We start from the raw sequence: 17,293 nt of genomic DNA on the forward strand, positions 1-17,293 counted from the left end.
AAAATTGTGAGCCAAAGAAATTAAAGGTGTGAAATGAGGAGAAGAAAAGAAAGCATAGTTAAAACTAGTTTCCACTAATCTCATTCGCCATACCTGTTCATACCTTTCTATCTTTGCCAACTAACTACTATGTCTGAACACTGATTCATACATTGCTTTTTTATCCTTTTGCTCTTTAAACTTCTCATCTCTTTCTTTTCTGAGGATCTCACTAGCTCCTTTCAGCCATGTCTCTCAATCTTCTTCCTCTCAACCCATTCACTTTTCTGTTGCTTATTTCTTCTGCGTTTTAATTCTCATTTGTTTTCTCTACATGGCTAAACCATATCCATAGACTTCTTTCATATTGTCACTCGCTTTTGTATTAATCCACATTCTTTCGTTACTCGCTCATTCTTGACCCTTTCTCTTCTTGTTTCAATGTGCACATTTCTTAAGTACCCCTTTCCCATCATATTCAAATGACTTTTTCCTGTCATCCTCAGTTTTCACTTACGCATCACAAAGCAAGCAGAAATGTCCTTTTTCTAGCCTTCTTTAAATAAACATTATTTTCCCACATTTTCAGTTCTATTGACAATCATTCTTTCCTCGTGATAGGCCATGTACTGAAGCATCTGTGCATCTGAAAAACGTCCCTATTAATTCCATTTAACTGTCAAACAAACCTGTCTTGATCTTCAGTATATTAATTTTCAGATCCCTACAGCTCCTTGCATTATACAATTTAATAGTTGCTGTAAATCAACTGAGGTAACAACCAACACGATAGCATTGTCTGTATATACCAATACACACACATTTATGTCCCTGACCAACACACTTTAATGTCTCAAGTATCCCTGAGACATTTATCCATAAATATATAAACCACCAAGAGGACATCACACATCCATGTCTATTTTTTCCTAAGATCCGCTCACGACACTACCACAAATGGACTGTCCCATGTTCAGAACCAGACATCACCTTTCTATCCTTCACTAATTCTTTCAGTCTTTCATCATAAATAGTCAAATCAATTTTGCCTTTCAATTCATTCCTTCACCATGAGTATATATGAATAAACTTATATTTAATTGTTCTGTTTGAAGCAACAGATCCTTTTCTACACAGATTCCCACCCAGCAGTTATAATTCTCATTCATTCTTGGGTCTCTGGCCCAGTCACTCCTAGTCTCATTCCCAGCCATGTATAAAACCAGATTTAATGTAGCTTAAAAGACATAGAAATTCCTATAATTACCCTGAAAAAAGGAGGGGGAAAAAGTGGCACCCACTTTAAATAATTATACCATTCACTGCGACTTTTGTACTCTCATACAATATTAAGGACAATCTTCAGTTTCAAAGGTTGCCCCACCCTGGTTTTAACCTTCACTTGGACCAAGTTAAATAGTGCAGGCAGAGAGTTATCACTGGATTATTTATGGATCAACTCTGACCCAGTGATCTATCCGTTGATGCCAGTTTATCATCTTTCCAACCCTGCCCTTCACCATAACTAAGCATTTATTTTTCCCCTCCCAGCTAAATTTGATCTTTCACACTCTTACTCAAGGGTGCTATTCCATAACACTCTGACAGGTGCCCCTCCCTGAATCTTTAGCATGTTTCAGAACCTTCTATAGCATTGAAGGAGCTTGCTAGAGTACTGAATCTGACCTGCAGCAATTAACAGGTGACAATATTAATCCTATTAAGAGCTGGGCTCTTTTTAATTTAGTGGCCAATTGGCAACCTCACAAGGGAGTTGGGGCTTGACTAGGAAATAGGACAGGACTAAAGCTGGATGAAGCAGATTACACAAAGGTTAGTGTAAAGAAAGTTATGAAGTTTATGACTAAAGCACTTTATGACTCAGCGGTTTTTTTTAATGCTCAAAGATTGGGATTTGTTCTATGACCTGTTTTTACTTGCTGATGTTCAAGAAGTTCCTTCTAGGTCTGGATCCAAACTTTGGGCAAAATTTGATCATACCAGTTTGTCGCTACCTACACCTCATTCTGAAGGTTTCCTGCAAATCTAGCATTCAGAATGGATTAAATTTCTATAAAATAGGAGTGTCTGGAAGATAGAACTTTAAAATACTTTGAACAGAGATGGTCACAAGATTGTTGTTATGATCCATCAAGTCAGCTCTGACTCCTGATGACTACAGAAAGAAGTTCCTGCAGTTTTCTTGGTAACCTTCTCAGAAGTGGCTTGCCAGTAATTTCTCTCTAAGGCTGAGAAAGAATGACTGGCCCAAAGTCACCCAGATGGCTTCATGCCTAAGGCAGGACTAGTACCTTAAACCACTACACCAGCTTGTTATACAACAGGATTAAAATCTGACAATCTTTTAGGGTATTTTTAACTTCAATTAATCTTTAATTGGCTGAAGCTACAGATAGCTTATTAATTTGGAGGCCTTCCCCTGTACCTTTCCAGAGACCCATACTGCTTCATTACACTAAGCCACCTTTTGTTGAATAAAGCACAACTGATTGTCTTTCAATAGCCTGGTAAGCCATAACCCCTGTTTTATAGACCAGAATGCCTAGGTTTGCATAACATGCTAAGCCAAACCCAAATAAACCACATTATGCCTTAGCATCATGTATGAATCTGTCCTAAAGAATAATTATTAAATCATAGTTCCCACTGTTTTGTTTGAAGGTTGCTAGATATCAGTCCAACCACAGGCCTCAGCTTCGTTGTGGATACCACTGGAAGTATGGGAGAAGAGATCAGTGCTGCTAAGTTTCAGGCACGGGAGATCATTGAACAGCGCCATGGCACCCCTCAACAACCAGATTTTTACCTCTTGGTGCCTTTCCATGATCCCGGTAAGATTAACGAGAGAGGCTCTTTTTCAGTAGAATTTCATTTTTATATTGCTTGCTTGTTAACTTTGTCCCGTGCTTCACACTAGCAGAATACAAAGTTAAAAGTGCAGAATACAAAATAAAGCATAAAATGGGACACATCAATAAAAATAGCAAACTGCAACTTATGTACAAGAATGACAGAACTTCTGATTATTTAACCAAAGACATTGCTGAGTAAAATCATCTTTGCCTGCCAGAAGATGGACGTTAGAGATGAGACTTCTTCCTTGCAAGGATTTGGGAGCCCTTGTGGGATCTCTGGCCAACAACCTTTGGATGGATGTTGGCAGAACAGAAAGAGGGGTCTCTCCCAAAGATCTAAAAAGCTCATGTGACAAAATATATATTTTTCTTGCAAGACTCTAATTTCCAGATAAGAAGCATCAGAGGCTGAGTTTAATATCTGACATCCTCAGGTGGACAAGGCTGAAGCTGTAAGGAGAAGCAATTGTGAAAAAGCAGATTTGAGAGACGAGCAGCTGATTTATAGATAAGGGAACTGTTGTATCAGTCCTGCTATAATGGGAGTTTTCCAGTATCAGGACATTTGACCATACGTTCCACCTCTTTCCTTCAGCTTCATGGCCAAATTTGGGTAGCCGTATTAAAAAAGGTCATTCTGAATTTACAGAAGTTTTGTAACTGGTGAGCCAGACAAAAAGTGATCTCAGGGAGTATGACAGGAGCCTCCTTAAATGAAGAGTTTAGTTTTGAGTTCAGGGTTTGAACCTTCCAGGACTCAATGTCCATGAATAACAGTGTGGAGTAATCTCCATATCATGGTTAGTCTTGATTTTTCCCCCTATTATTCTGGAGTTTTAATAATTCATAGAGGAACTATTTTTTTTAATTCCAGTATGAAGTAACCTTTTTTTTTCATCCTCATCACTGATATTTGGGGACTTTCTTCAGACCAGAAACACTGTCACTGAAGAATTGGTGATTACATATCAGTTTTTTATTTAAACCTTCCTCATAGAGCCTTTGAAGCCTTTCAATTAAGTTGCTTTATTTGTTTACTACTTTTCCAGTTCTGATGAAGTGACCACAATTCCCTGGGTGATGTGCGAATCTATTCAAAATATACAATATAAAGCAAACCACTATCAAAAATAAAAACAGAGTAACACCAATAATAATAATAATAATAATAATTGCTATAATAACATAAATCATAATAAAACATCAGGACAATATCTAATAGGAATTCTAAAATGGTTTTCTAAAATGTCTTGGAAAATACAAAGGGTTTTCACCTAGTGCTGGATAGATTATAATGTAGTTGTAGGTGAGTTTTTCTGCAAAGGGTATTCAATCAATGCTTCACACACTGAAATATGAAGAAATAATACCAGATGTCTGTATGAATTGGCCATTACACTCACTCACTCACTCTCTCCCCCTCCCTCTCCCTCCTCTCTCTTACATCCTTCTAGGTTTTGGCCCTGTCAGTAAGACCAGCGACCCTGAAGAATTCTGGAAAGTCTTAAACACCATCAGCCCTCTGGGTGGTGGAGATGAGCCTGAAATGTGTCTTTCTGCACTGGAGGTAGCATTCATGAAACACTCTTTATTGTTGCATAATTTTATAGATCAAAAGCTCACAAACTCTGATCCATGCAAACTCTATTTAGAAAGCCCATAGAAAGACTGGAAAACCATCAGTGTATTTGATTTGTGCTTGATTTATGGATTTCCGATGATGGACTTTTTAAGCTGTTTTGACCAGGTGCACTATGAAAGTCCTAACTGGATGAATGCACCAATTTCATAATACACTTCTGGTGCAATCTATTCTCTGTTTTTTTTTTTAAGCAGTTGAAACAGCTTTTTCAATAGCTGTTCCTAGTAGGGATCATGAATTTCATAATGATGGGTTGATGATTGGTTGTGCACCATCAGGTTGATGTTGACTGTGAGCAACCACATAGATAGACTTTCTCCAGAAGGATCTGTCCCCAGCCTGCCCTTCAGATCTCCCCAGTGATGGACCCATCACCACTGAAATCAAGTCCATCTACCTTGCTGCTGGTCATCCTCTTTTCTCTCCTCCCACCAACGTCAAATATGTTTTTTTCAAAAAATGTTGTATGCCATGGGAGCTAAAGAAACAAATTCTGTGCTTGGTGGATGTATATGAATCTTGGTTATCTTTTTCTTTACTTAGCTTGCTCTCCAGAACTCACCACCCTATTCTGAGATCTTTGTCTTTACTGATGCATCTGCTAAAGATGCTCATTTGAAGAACAGTGTGGAATCCCTTATTCAGGAAAAGAAGTGCAAGGTCAGCTGGGCCTCTTACATTTATCAAACCGTTTTCTTTTTGGTCTGTTTCTTTCCAGCTGCGCAGTATGCCAGTGCAAAATATGCCAGCCTCTTCCTCCCAGCATCCCAGAAAGTTTTGTACTGGGGTGCTGTGGTTAAGGAGCCAGACTCATGGGTGTCTTGGAGAGAGTAATGACACTGTGTGATTGCATCAAGACACAAATGTTGCAACTTCCATACTTGCATCAGCCATTGGGACACACGTGTGTAAGGGCAGCAGTTGGGTGATGATATCATTGTGGGCATGTTAGCATATTGGACTCATCGCAGTTAGGTTTGCTGCAAATGCTGCTGGTTGGATTCCGGACTGAGGAGAACAGAATTCACGTCCATCCTCAGTTATGGAAGCTCATTGGGTGACTTGGACCCAGGAGTATCTTTCAGCCCAATCTAACTGACCGAGTGGTGATCTTGGGAAACCAGTTGGAGGAGGAGTATATCACCTTGAACTCCTAGCAGAAAGGTTAAATATAAATCTAATGACAAAATGAAAACAAAAAATCAAATAAATACTAATCCATCATTGTATAGAAATGGGGTTGGCTAGCCCCCTAGAGGCCTGGCGTTGCTTCCATCGGCCTCTTGGATTTTTTCTCTTCCTTCCATTTTGTGTAAATGTGTATTTCTTTTTTATACATTTTAATTATGTATTTATTTGTTTTAATTTGTTGTAAACCGCCCAGAGTCCCCCATTGGGGGGAGATGGGTGGGGATAAGTCTGCTAAATAAATAAACAAACAAATAAATAAATAAATACTCTCCATCCTCAGCACTGATTCCAAACACAACGTTGTCATTTGCATACAAAATCCATATTTCTAAACCATTTTTTAAAGTTTTTTTTTTGCCCTGCTTTTCTTATTTTTTATAAATAACTCAAGGCGGCGTATGTACGTAATATTCCTTCCTCCTCTATTTTCCCCACAACAACCACCCTGTGAAGTGAGTTGGGCTGAGAGAGAGGGACTGGCCCAAAGTCCCCCGGCTGGTTTTCATGCCTAAACCTGGACTAGAACTCACGATCTCCTGCTTTCTAGCCTGGCACCTTCACCACTAGACCAAACTGGTTCTTTGTTCCACAAATTCTGTATTTAGAATTTTCTGGATTCTGGATCTTAAGTCTCGGATGCTTTATTTCTCAACCTAATATCAGGTGACCTTCCTAATCACAGAAGACCCATCCAAGACCCGAACAAAGCGGGAAACGCTTGCCTCGGACCGATTCAACTTGTACGTGCACTTAGCTCACAGTTCAGGGGGCCAGATTATATTTACAGACAACGATAACATCCGGCGGATGGCTGAGATTATTGGTGAATCCAGTTTATCTTCGGTAATGGCAAGGTGTATATGTGTGTATGTGTGTTTGTGTACGTTCTGCCTATATATATATCTTAAGGGGACTATATTGAGCTCGTTAATTGACTACAACCGTTTTTTGGATTGGTCAAACACTTAAATAATTTCAGTTTGCTTTTTGTCCTGTTTTTTGCTATTTATACTAGAGTGAAAGTATTTTTCATTCATCATAAGAGTATCGGAAGCACCTGTTGCATCATTTCACAATCCTAATTTTTGGAAGCAGTGGCGTGGGGGTGGTCAAAAACGTCAAGATTGTGGCTACGACACCATGGTCAAAGCCCCTCCACCTTTATATGACATATAAAAAAGGATGTGGCTTTGATCACATGACCACAGCTGTCATCTTGAAGTTTTGATTCCCCCCATAGATGCCCTGTTTTGAAGTCACTTTACTTCCTTTTTTTGCCATTGTCATGAGTTATATAGTTCTTAAAATGATTTTTTTCAATTAATATTATTTAGATTATTTAGAATATTTATTCTCTTTTGTTTTCTGCTGTAATCGTTAATGGTTTGTTAACTGATCCCTTCCTTTAATATCTGTTTTGTCTTCTTGTTTTACATGACTTCCAACCTCAGGAGGGTGGAAATGCCATCCATGGTGGTGCGGTATAAAGTAATATCTGTATCTCTCTGCTCTGAGAGTTTAAGGCAATGGTTCTCAAACATTTTGGTCTTGGGAACCATTTACATTCTTGAAAATGATTGGGGACCCCAAGGAACTTTGGTTTATGTGGGTTATATCTATCAATATTTACTGTATTAGAAATTAAAGTTGAGAAATTTTAATTAATTTATTTGACTCCACAGGCCCTCTGAAAACGTCTCAGGGACCTTAAGGGATCCCCAGACCACCCTTTGGGAGCCACTGGTTTAAGGGAAGGTGGACTGTATGTACTATTCTGAGAACTTTTATGAAAGACAGCAAACATTGGTACAGTGTTTCTCAACCTTGGCAACTTTAAGATGGGGGGACTTCAACTCCCAGAATTCCCTAGCCAGCCATGCTGGCTGGGGAATACTGGGAGTTGAAGTCCCCCCATCTTAAAGCTGCCAAGGTTGAGAAACACTGCATTGTCAGAACAATCAACTTCATTCATTAAAACATTGCTGTAATGTAGTACCTTGGTATGTTCCCATTTTGCCATTTTGAACTTCTGACCAGCTTCATAGATGAGCCAATTAATTTCAGTAGTTCACTGCCTTTGCTTCTGCTTCAAAATAAACACTGCAAAGACAGTTTTGTGGCACTTTCTTTAGCAAATGGGTAGTTTCCCATTGATAGGAACTCCCGGAGTTTCCCTCCTGTATTGGAGGAAATTGAGCTCTCCAGGTTAGCTGTGAGGAGATGCTGTGGCATTCATGCCCTGCTTGTGGCTTCCTGTTGGTATCTGCTTGGCCAGGGTAGGCCCAGGAGACTGGAGAAGCACAGCTTTTGGTCTGCCTCAGCACAGCTCTTTTAATCTTCTCAGCTGGTTGTTGAAGGGGAGGCACTACCCATGAAGGTACTGGTCTGTAACCTGAGGGTCGTCCATGACCTACAGATGCTGCTGGATGGGCAGATCGAGGGCCTTTACCCAGCTGCAGATGGTGTGCCAGTCACAGCCCAGCCTGAAATAAGAGGATCTTGCAATCATGCCCTCGCCAGTACTTGACTGGACTTCTGCAATGTACTCAAGAGACGGCTGCCTTTGAAGACCCCTCAAAAACTGCAATTAGTGCCTGCATGTTATCTGGCACACAGCGCCACGAGGATGCACGTCACAACTATGCCTCAGGCCCTGTATTGGCTGGTAGTCAGTTTTTGAGGGCAGTTCAATGTGCTGGTTTTGACCGATAGAGCCCTACATGGCATGATGCCTAGGTACTGTACTTACAGGACTGCCTTCTCCAACCAGGATTGAGCCCCCTGAGAATATCATTCCAGGAGAAATTGCTTGTGGTTCTCCACATTCCTGCGGTGTGGAGAATGAGGTCCTGCAAGCTCTGCTTTTCAGTTGTGACACTCGTTTTGTGGAATAGCCTCCTACCTGAGGTTAAGTGAGGCCCCTCCTGAGGTGCTTTCTTGAAGCAGGTAAAGATGGAGCTTTTCTGGAGAGCATTTGGAGATCAACTAGGGTGACCTTCTATGTTATTACTGCTTATTCTCATAATATCTTGTGCTTTTAACTGCTAATAATTTTGTTGATTGTTTTTCTTACATGGAAGTTTTAAATTATTGTGGTTAGATGTGATTATTTTTTGTGTGATGTAAATAGCTAAGAATCCATGGAGAGTCTGGCAGGATATTATTATTATTATTATTTATTGGATTTCTCCCCCGCCTATCTCTGGGTGGCTATATAAAGGATGGATGGATGGATGGATGGATGGATGGATGGATGGATGGATGGGAGGGAGGGAGGGAGGGAGGAAGGAAGGAAGGAAGGAAGGAAGGAAGGAAGGAAGGAAGGAAGGAAGGAAGGAAGGAAGGAAGGAAGGAAGGAAAGTAGGTTGGTTTTTCCCATCTTGACTGATGGAAAGTATCCTATTTTTCTAGGTGACTCTTTTTCGCTACCACAAAGGAAACATCTTGAGATCTAAAGGGACTCAACGGAGGACAAAGAAGCAAGCTCCCCAGTTGGTAAGCCACCAGTTCTGGATTGACAGTTTGGTGGACCACGTGGTTGTGACCATCCAAGGTGCCGTGCAGTTCTTTGAAATATGGGACCCTACAGGTAGCGATCTATATTCTCTCTTAAATTGATCTGTTTTCATGTTTCAGGTCTTGTACTTTTTAAAAAATGCTTCTATACTTCATAAATTGTTTCTTTTTCTTCGTTTTTGAGGAAACAAATGGAGTGTAGAGTTAAGATGCTGGACTAGCAGTGGGAAGATCAGATTCTAGCCCACCTTCGATCATAGAAGCACCCAGGAGGGCTTGGGGCTAGTCTGTCTTTCTCACAGAGTTGTTGGGGGGGAAATAAGAGGAAAGAGTGCTATATATTTCACCTTAAGCTCCTGTACAAAAATGTGGGTTATGTTATCTAATAAATGAATATTTATTTATTGCATTTATTAAACAGATTTCTGTCCCACCACCACAATTTAAAAAACAACAACACTCTTGGTGACTTACACAGAATAAATAGCACAGTTTAAATATCCATGGTACAATCCACAAACCTGACAGGCTTAAAAAACAATGACACTAAGTGACATAAGAAAAACCACAATAATAAAAGTAGAATATGAAAATGAAAGCCACACCAAATCAGGGAAAGGCTCTCCAAAACAATTTGATTTTCAGCAGTTTTTGAAAAATGGACAAAGAGGGGGTCAATCTAATTTCCAGAGGGAGGCTATTCTACAATGTCAGCTGCTTCCTAGTAGTTTCTTCCTAGTAGATCTGATTGGTTGGGCTGGTCCTGGCTGGAGAAGGTGATCCTACGGGCTTTATAGGTGAAAACTAGTACCTTAAATTGGACCTGGAAATCAACCAGTAACCAATGCAGGGCCCGCAAAGCTGTGTTACAGGCTCCCAGTGCCAGGAACCAGGAATTATGTGGGCTGCTGTGTTTTGGACCAACTGTAGTTTCTGAGTACTCTTTAAGGCAGTGTTTCTCAACCTTAGCAACTTTAAGATATGTGGACTTCAACTCCCAGAATTCCCCAGCCAGCATGCTGGCTGGGGATTTCTGGGAGTTGAAGTCCACATATCTTAAAAGTTGCCAGGATCGAGAAACACTGCTTTAAGGGCAGCTCCAAGAAGAGCAGCTGAGTGGTGAGGAGGGAATAGTTACTGCAGAATAAATAAAATCCCCCACAGAAATACAGAAATAAACAAGTAATAGCCATGTAAATTGATCTATTTTAAGGAATATCCTAGAACAGTGGTGATTGGACTCCACCTGAACTTTTTGGAAATGCATGACAGAAATCAATAGTATCAGAAAGCTTAGCTGGAAGACACCTGCTAATTCAAATCTTCAGGTTCAGATCTTTCCTTTTATTTTTATCCTGATGGATGGTCAGTACTCTAAGGCAGCCTTTCTCGTCCTGGTTCCAGGAATCTAGGAGCTGGAAGACTCCATTTTAGCAAGGTTGTTGCAATGATCAGCTGTGGCTATCCTTAAAAAAAGTTCTGCAGGCCTGCTGTAAGCCATAAATTATGGTTTACAAACAATAATGTCTGAGTTTACAAATGCTAAGCCACAACCAAGCAACCCACATTAAATCTTTATTACTAGGCCTTGGCAACCAACCAAATTACACATCCAAGAACATCCAGTGAGTTTTGTGTCTGATGGAGTATTTTAATTTGGAACTTCTTAATCCTAACATGTCACACTAGCAACTGTGTGTGATAAAAATATCTTTCTGTGAAGATCGGGTATGGGGAAGCAAATTTGGATTTCCCACATGTTCCTTTATGCTTCCATCTCTGCTCTTTTTGTACATGGATAAATTAAAATTACAATGACACCTTAAGACCATAAAGAAACCTAGGCTGAGGTAGGACAATGCTTCCTTTAGCTGCAAAGTGTGAATCAAGAACTTTACTCACTCTCTTAATTATATAGGGATTCCAGTTCACTCAATTTCCATGATTCTTGCTCTTTTGGGGGCTGGTATGGGGATTCTATTTGCAAGATTCTATAGGGAAGTTGGAATGTGGTCCATGTCACCTGCTGTCACAGACACTCACTGACATTGGTTCTCCAGGGGTTTTTCCCAGGATTGAATCTGGGACTGGAATTGGAATCTTCTGGGTCCCAGGTGAACCCAAGAATGGCCAACCCTTGATGGCCAAAGACCACGCGTCGCATTTTTGGGGAGTTAAGGGTTCCAGAGCTGGCGAGGCCACAATACATATGTAGATAGGAGTGGCTTTGAGGGGGTTTCTTATTTTTTTCTAAAGAAATACGTGCTTATTGTACAGTTTGTTAGAGTTTTCATTTATTTCCCATCTCAAGATGGAAGGAAATCGTACTTTTAGTTTTCATCAGTCAGATGGGGTTTTGGGTGCCAAGAAAAGGGGACTTGGGGGTCATGTCTATCCCTGGGGCCACAGGTTGCCTAACCCTGTCTTAACCACTGTACCCCACTGTATCTGAATACTAAGTATAGGATTGTTCAGTAAGGTACTGAAATAGCATTGATTCCTGTTGACTTATTGGGTATCTTATTCTTAAACAGAGAGCAAACATGGCTGCCTTTTCACTGTATAACATGCTTGGCAAAAACACTTGAGTTTATGTCTTAAATACTACTGATGTTCTTCCCATACACTTTTGTACAGACAGATTCCAAACTGATGCCACAGCTCACGGTCCCTTAGCCAAGATCCAGTCCATCGGTGGAATTTATAGAGCATTCCTTTCCACTCCTGTCCATCCTGGTGAATGGACTTTGAAACTCCAGTCCAAAGGGCATTATTCGGTGTACATTCAAGGTGAGAAGTGGGTTTAAACTGGGCTAGTTGCTTAGCAGGACCATTAGGTATGGGGACGTTGATCTCAGGGCTGTAGGTTGTCTCCCCCAATGTAAAGATTCAGTAGTTTTCTGTCATTTGTATTGGCCAGGTTTACTTAACAGATCAGTTCAAAAATGGCCGTGTATTAAGTGTTGGGGTTAAAAAAGGGCAGAACAAGTAGAGAGTCCTGGGATGTACAGGTACTGCTTGACTTACGATGACAATTTGGACTGGAATTTCCATCGCTAAGCGATGCGGTCATAAAGCACAACCACATTGCTTAGCAATGGCAATCCCTGCAGTCCCGATTGCCGTCATTAACTGAATCCCATGGTTGTTAGGTGAGGCAACTTCCTGCTGGCTTCGCACAACCAAAGTCTGTGGGGAAGCTGGCAGGAAGTTGCAAGTCCCAGGCTGGCAAGCAGGTAAATGGCTGCAGCTGGGTGGGGGAGGGAGTGAGGGAGTATGGGAGAGGGTCGGAGAGGGTGTGCAAGGGTGTGAGGGGGTGTGTGAGAGGCACCATGTGGGTCAGAGAGGGTGTACAAGGGTGTGGTGTGGGTTGGCAAGTGTGCACAAGGTGCATGAGAGGCGCCGTGGGTTGGGGAGGTGCACGAGAGTGTGGCACAAGTCAGGAAAGGTGCGCAGTGGTACGTGGCAGAGCTGTGTGGGTTGGGGAGAGTGCTCGGCAGTGCACGGCAGTGTGCAAGAGGTGCCACATGGGTTGGAGAAGGTGCATGGGGTTGTGCAAGAGGTACCATGCAGGTCGGGGAGGGTGTGCTGGGGTGTGGTGTGGGCTTAGGAGGGTGCACAGGGGTGCATGAGTGACTGGTGTGTCGCAAGCGCAGAGGGGCTGGTGGAGGGTGTGTGGGTGGGGAAGACTTATCCCAGCAGCTTGCAATCTTCCCTGCCAACTTCCCCTTTGACTTTTTGGGGAAGCCAACATGGAAGGTTGCAAATGGCAATCATGTGATCACCGGCTGCTTGGCAACTGCTGTAAGTGCAAATGAGTTGCCAAGCATCCAGATCACGATCACGTGACTGCGGGGGTGTTGGGATGGCCACAACTTTGAGGACCAGTCATAAGTCTCCTTTTTCAGCACTGTTGTAACTTTGGTCGTTGAACGAATGATCGTAAGTCAAGGACTACCTGTAACGGGGAAGTAATATTCTGTGTTCTAAAGAAAAGCCAGTGAAGAAAAGGTAGCATTTTCAGTCTTTAAAGAGCTGTACCCTTCAACTCCCTAGTCCATTGCTGACCACAGTAGTGGGTCTGGTTTTAAAATACCTGAATGTTTTGACAGGTCAGAGCACCCTCGATTTCCTGTATTATTTTGCTGTTCCTGTTGAGGGACGTCACCCAGGGTTATTCATGCTGGATAGTCCTCCTGTTGAAGGTAAATGTGGAGACTGCTCCCGTTCAGAAGATCCATGTTTGCTTTTACACAAAGGAGAGGTCTTTATCTAATGGTAGCCTTCCATTATGTATTTGGCAATCACAGCTGATCTCTGAAGGGTGTGAATTTATGGGAAACTATCCACCAACTTGTACCATCATACCTCAACCTTAAAAATCATGGATTTTTCCTTAATCCTTCCCACACTGTGCTTTTAGGTGAGGCATTTATTACTCAGCTGTCCTGTCCAACATTTTTGGCTTTGGCTTCTTCAATGTTTTCCCCTATACTAGTTTCATTTTTTCCCCTTTCCAGAAAAAATAATCTCTAAAGCAGGAAAAGGTGGCATCTTTTCCACTATGCCTTTTGATTAGTAAGGTTGGCCAACCTTTTTGTGGAAGCCTCCGTGATCTCTGCTTCATCTTATTTTCCATCTTAGTGATGGAGACAGCAACGCTAGACCGTCTTCTTAGCATCATTTCCTCATCCTGCTTCCTCCCACCTTTTGAGTTGATCTCCTAAAAGTACCACCCCAAATACAGGATGACTTGAAATTGGGGGAGAAAACTACAGATGTTCATCCCTGTCTGTGCTGTGATGCTTTGAGTTTGCACCTCATTGTTGGAAAGAAGGAAAAACCCCACCGGCAGGACTTGAATTCCACACTTTAGAAAACAGAAGATCCAGCAATTCCTTAGAACGATCTCCGTCCTTAGTCAGAACACGAACACAGTCCTTGGTTGAGGATTAAAAGAATCAGGCACACCATGCTGTTTAGAGATTGGATGCAATTCTGGTGCAATTCACATTTAATTTGCTTTTCGACAGGTTTGCCTACTTACCTGGTCATAATGGCAATTGGTCTGAATCAGACCAAGTTGGGCTCCGTTCAGCTACAGTCGGTGAACTTAGAAACGAAGACAGGCAACCTTGGGGAGTTGAAGCTACAGAGAGGAGACAGTCGGATGGATCTGTTGATGGCTGAGCTGCCTCAAACACTGTCAACTACCAACAGCTTTTCCATAGTGGTACGTGGAGTGGATGGTGAAGGCCAGAAGTTGGAGAGATCTGCTCCTCAAGTGGCAACCGTCACAGGATCCCTCCTAGAGGTAAGATAGGAAAGCCAAGGAGGAAGATTTGGGGCACACAGCTGTATTTTACATTTTTCTCCTTTTCCTATCATTATTTTACTATAGACATTCTGTTCTGTAGAACTTTATCTCCAGTGATTATTGCTTCTTTTTTTTTAGATTTTTTGTCCTGCCTTTATTATTTTTATAAATAACTCAAGGTGGTGAACATACCTAATTCCTCTTCCTCCTTGTATTTTCCCCACAACAACAACCCTGTGAAGTGAGTTGGGCTGAGAGAGAGGGACTGACACAAAGTCATCCAGCCGGCTTTCATGCCTAAGGCAGGACTAGAACTCACAGTCTCCTGGTTTTTAGTCTGGAGCCTTAACCACTAGACCAGTGTTTCTCAACCTTGGTGACTTGAAGATGTGTGGACTTCAACTCCCAGGATTCCCTAGCCAGCATGGCTGGCTGGGGAATTCTGGAAGTTGAAGTCCACACATCTTCAAGTCACCAAGGTTGAGAAACACTGCACTAGATCAAATTGGCTCTCTTCTTAATATTTTGGGTGTGTGTGTGTGTGTGTAGATATATCTATCTATACCTGGGATAGGAAACATGTTTTATTTCCCTAAATAATTGCCAACTCTCTCTCTCTCTCTCCCCCTCCCTCCCTCTCCCTCTCCCTCTCCCTCTCTCTCCCTCTCTCTCTCTCTTGCAATTATTTAGGGAAATGAAACGTGTTTCCTATCCTGGGTGCCTAAGTGTGAATGATTTTCTTATAGGAAATCCGTGGCAGCCACACCAGATAGAATGGGGGCAGTCTTGAGGATCTAGAACAAGTTGCTTTCAGTCCCTTGCAAATGGAGAGGAGTCTCAAAACCCCTTTTTCTAGATATTTTTCTTCTACCACAGTGTTGCTGAACAAAAGTGATTGCCACAAATCGAAAAACAGCTCCTTACAAAGGACGAGGCAAATGTGTCCAAACCATCATGTCACTTTTCTATTTTTGCTCTCCAGTTTTATCAACTCTCAGTAGAGTACCCCAGAGATGGCATTCTGTATTTTTCATGCTGGTAAAGTGCTTTTCCATTTCTCCCTTTTCTGTCATTTTATGAGATCTTTCCTCTTCAAGATCAGGCCAATACTTTTCTCCCACTATCCAGGGCTAGTTTTAAAATCTCCTCCCTCAGATATCTCCCTGATTGGCCTGAGCGAATACTCATCTGAGCTGTCTTCTGTTTTGAAGCTGACCTGCTAACAAATCTATCAGCAGATACCCAAGGAACTGTCTTTTCAGAGCTCTTTCTTTGCAGTGTCTCTACCCTAGTTCTGTAACTTAAACCCTGATTTGTTCCAGCTGAGCAGAGAGACTCCTGTGTTCCCAGGGAGATGTGTTTCCATCTCCTGGAAGGTGACAAATCCTGGTGCATCTAAAAATTATGGACTGAAAGTGATTAGTCTTCCCCAGACTCCAGCTAACATCTCTAATGCCAGGTAACACTTCTGGATAAGCAACATTAGATTTTTTTTTCTTATGTTGAAGTTTGATCTATGGCAGTGTTTCTCAGTCTTGGCCACTTGAAGATGTGTGGACCCACTCCCAGAATTCCCCAGCCAGCATGGCTGGCTGGGGAATTCTGGGAGTTGAAGTCCACACATCTTCAAGTGGCCAAGGTTGAGAAACACTGATCTACAGCATTTCCCGTCTATCTAGAGTCAAGGCTGTTTATGTTTCAAAATTACACTGCAGACAAGAACAGAATAGACCTTCCTGTAAAACTCTATTTGCATTTTTTGGAAGAACTATTAATCCTTTTTAGAGATAGTGTTTGGATGACGCTTGATGAAATCCGAACAGTTTTATTTCCAGGTATCTGGGGATGAGGATTCAGAAGTCTGCATAAGTCTTTGTCCTCCTATGTCTGGCAGGGAAAAAGTAAGCCATAGAAAATAGGGATTCATGCAACCATTCCCCTGTAATACAGATGACAAACATTTTTCTGATTTGTAAGTGTAATTTTTATGCAGTCTCTCAAAGGTATGCAATTGGTTGCATATATTTTCCAGTCATTGCTTTGTCTCTTTTTATAGTTCTTTATATTTCTTCAGAGGAAAGGCAGCATATGTAGAATTGCAGGTTCTCTCCCATCCCATCGCTAACAGGCCCTGCTCAGCTTAGATTTAGCATCCTCTGTCTTCCAGGCTGGTTCTTAGTCCAGACCCTTGCATTCCAGTAAAGGGAGCCTGTGACCCTCGGAGATGGGGCTTAATTACAACTCCCAGCATTCTTCTCTGTTACCCACCTTGGATGGGAATTGCGGTTCAATAATATCTGAAGCACCTCAGGTTCCCCACCTTGTTCCTGGCATCGCTGGAGCTCCATCTAGGAGTATATGCTTCTCATGCAGGTGGCTCCAGTTTCAGTCACTTGTGGATACACAAGATTTGGGGGAATGTTTCAGATGGTCCGTGGAGGCAACCAGCATTAGTTCCAATCAAGCTATATGCCCTACTCTTTAATGTAACCTAGACTGTCCAACAGTATTATCATTTTCAACTTCTCTTTCTTGCAGACTGCAATTAGGCTTTAACCAAACAGGAACAGGACAGATATTCCTGAATATTTCTGATTCTGCTCTACCTGGGTCAGTGATTACAGTAACCTTGCAGGCCGACAATCTTGACTCATCTGCAGATCCTGATTTTGCCCATATTGATCTTCTTGTGATGCCTCAACCTTTGGTGAGTCATGGGTGAAGAAACCATGTTGGAAAGGGCTCTGAAGGAGAGCACTAACTGGATGGTTT

At 41.9% G+C, this 17,293-nt stretch overlaps 1 protein-coding gene across 3 annotated transcripts in view; it reads left to right on the plus strand.

The window, feature by feature from the left end:
- VWA7 (von Willebrand factor A domain containing 7) overlaps positions 1-17,293 on the plus strand; it is a 40,669-nt gene that overhangs the window by 18,203 nt on the left and 5,173 nt on the right. For all 3 annotated transcript variants that reach the window (XM_088134652.1, XM_088134651.1, XM_088134650.1), the window contains exons 7-16: positions 2,662-2,831; positions 4,310-4,422; positions 5,041-5,157; positions 6,352-6,531; positions 9,100-9,277; positions 11,842-11,994; positions 13,317-13,409; positions 14,238-14,518; positions 15,844-15,980; positions 17,060-17,228. In XM_088134652.1, the coding sequence (XP_087990778.1) occupies positions 2,662-2,831; positions 4,310-4,422; positions 5,041-5,157; positions 6,352-6,531; positions 9,100-9,277; positions 11,842-11,994; positions 13,317-13,409; positions 14,238-14,518; positions 15,844-15,980; positions 17,060-17,228 (1,591 nt within the window). The remainder of the gene's footprint in view (positions 1-2,661; positions 2,832-4,309; positions 4,423-5,040; positions 5,158-6,351; positions 6,532-9,099; positions 9,278-11,841; positions 11,995-13,316; positions 13,410-14,237; positions 14,519-15,843; positions 15,981-17,059; positions 17,229-17,293) is intronic.

The sequence above is a fragment of the Python bivittatus genome, unplaced genomic scaffold (genome assembly GCF_059951505.1).
Source record: "Python bivittatus isolate LINGU-HERP-01145 unplaced genomic scaffold, Pbiv_v1 ctg000080_np1212, whole genome shotgun sequence".
NCBI classification, from domain to species: domain Eukaryota; kingdom Metazoa; phylum Chordata; class Lepidosauria; order Squamata; family Pythonidae; genus Python; species Python bivittatus.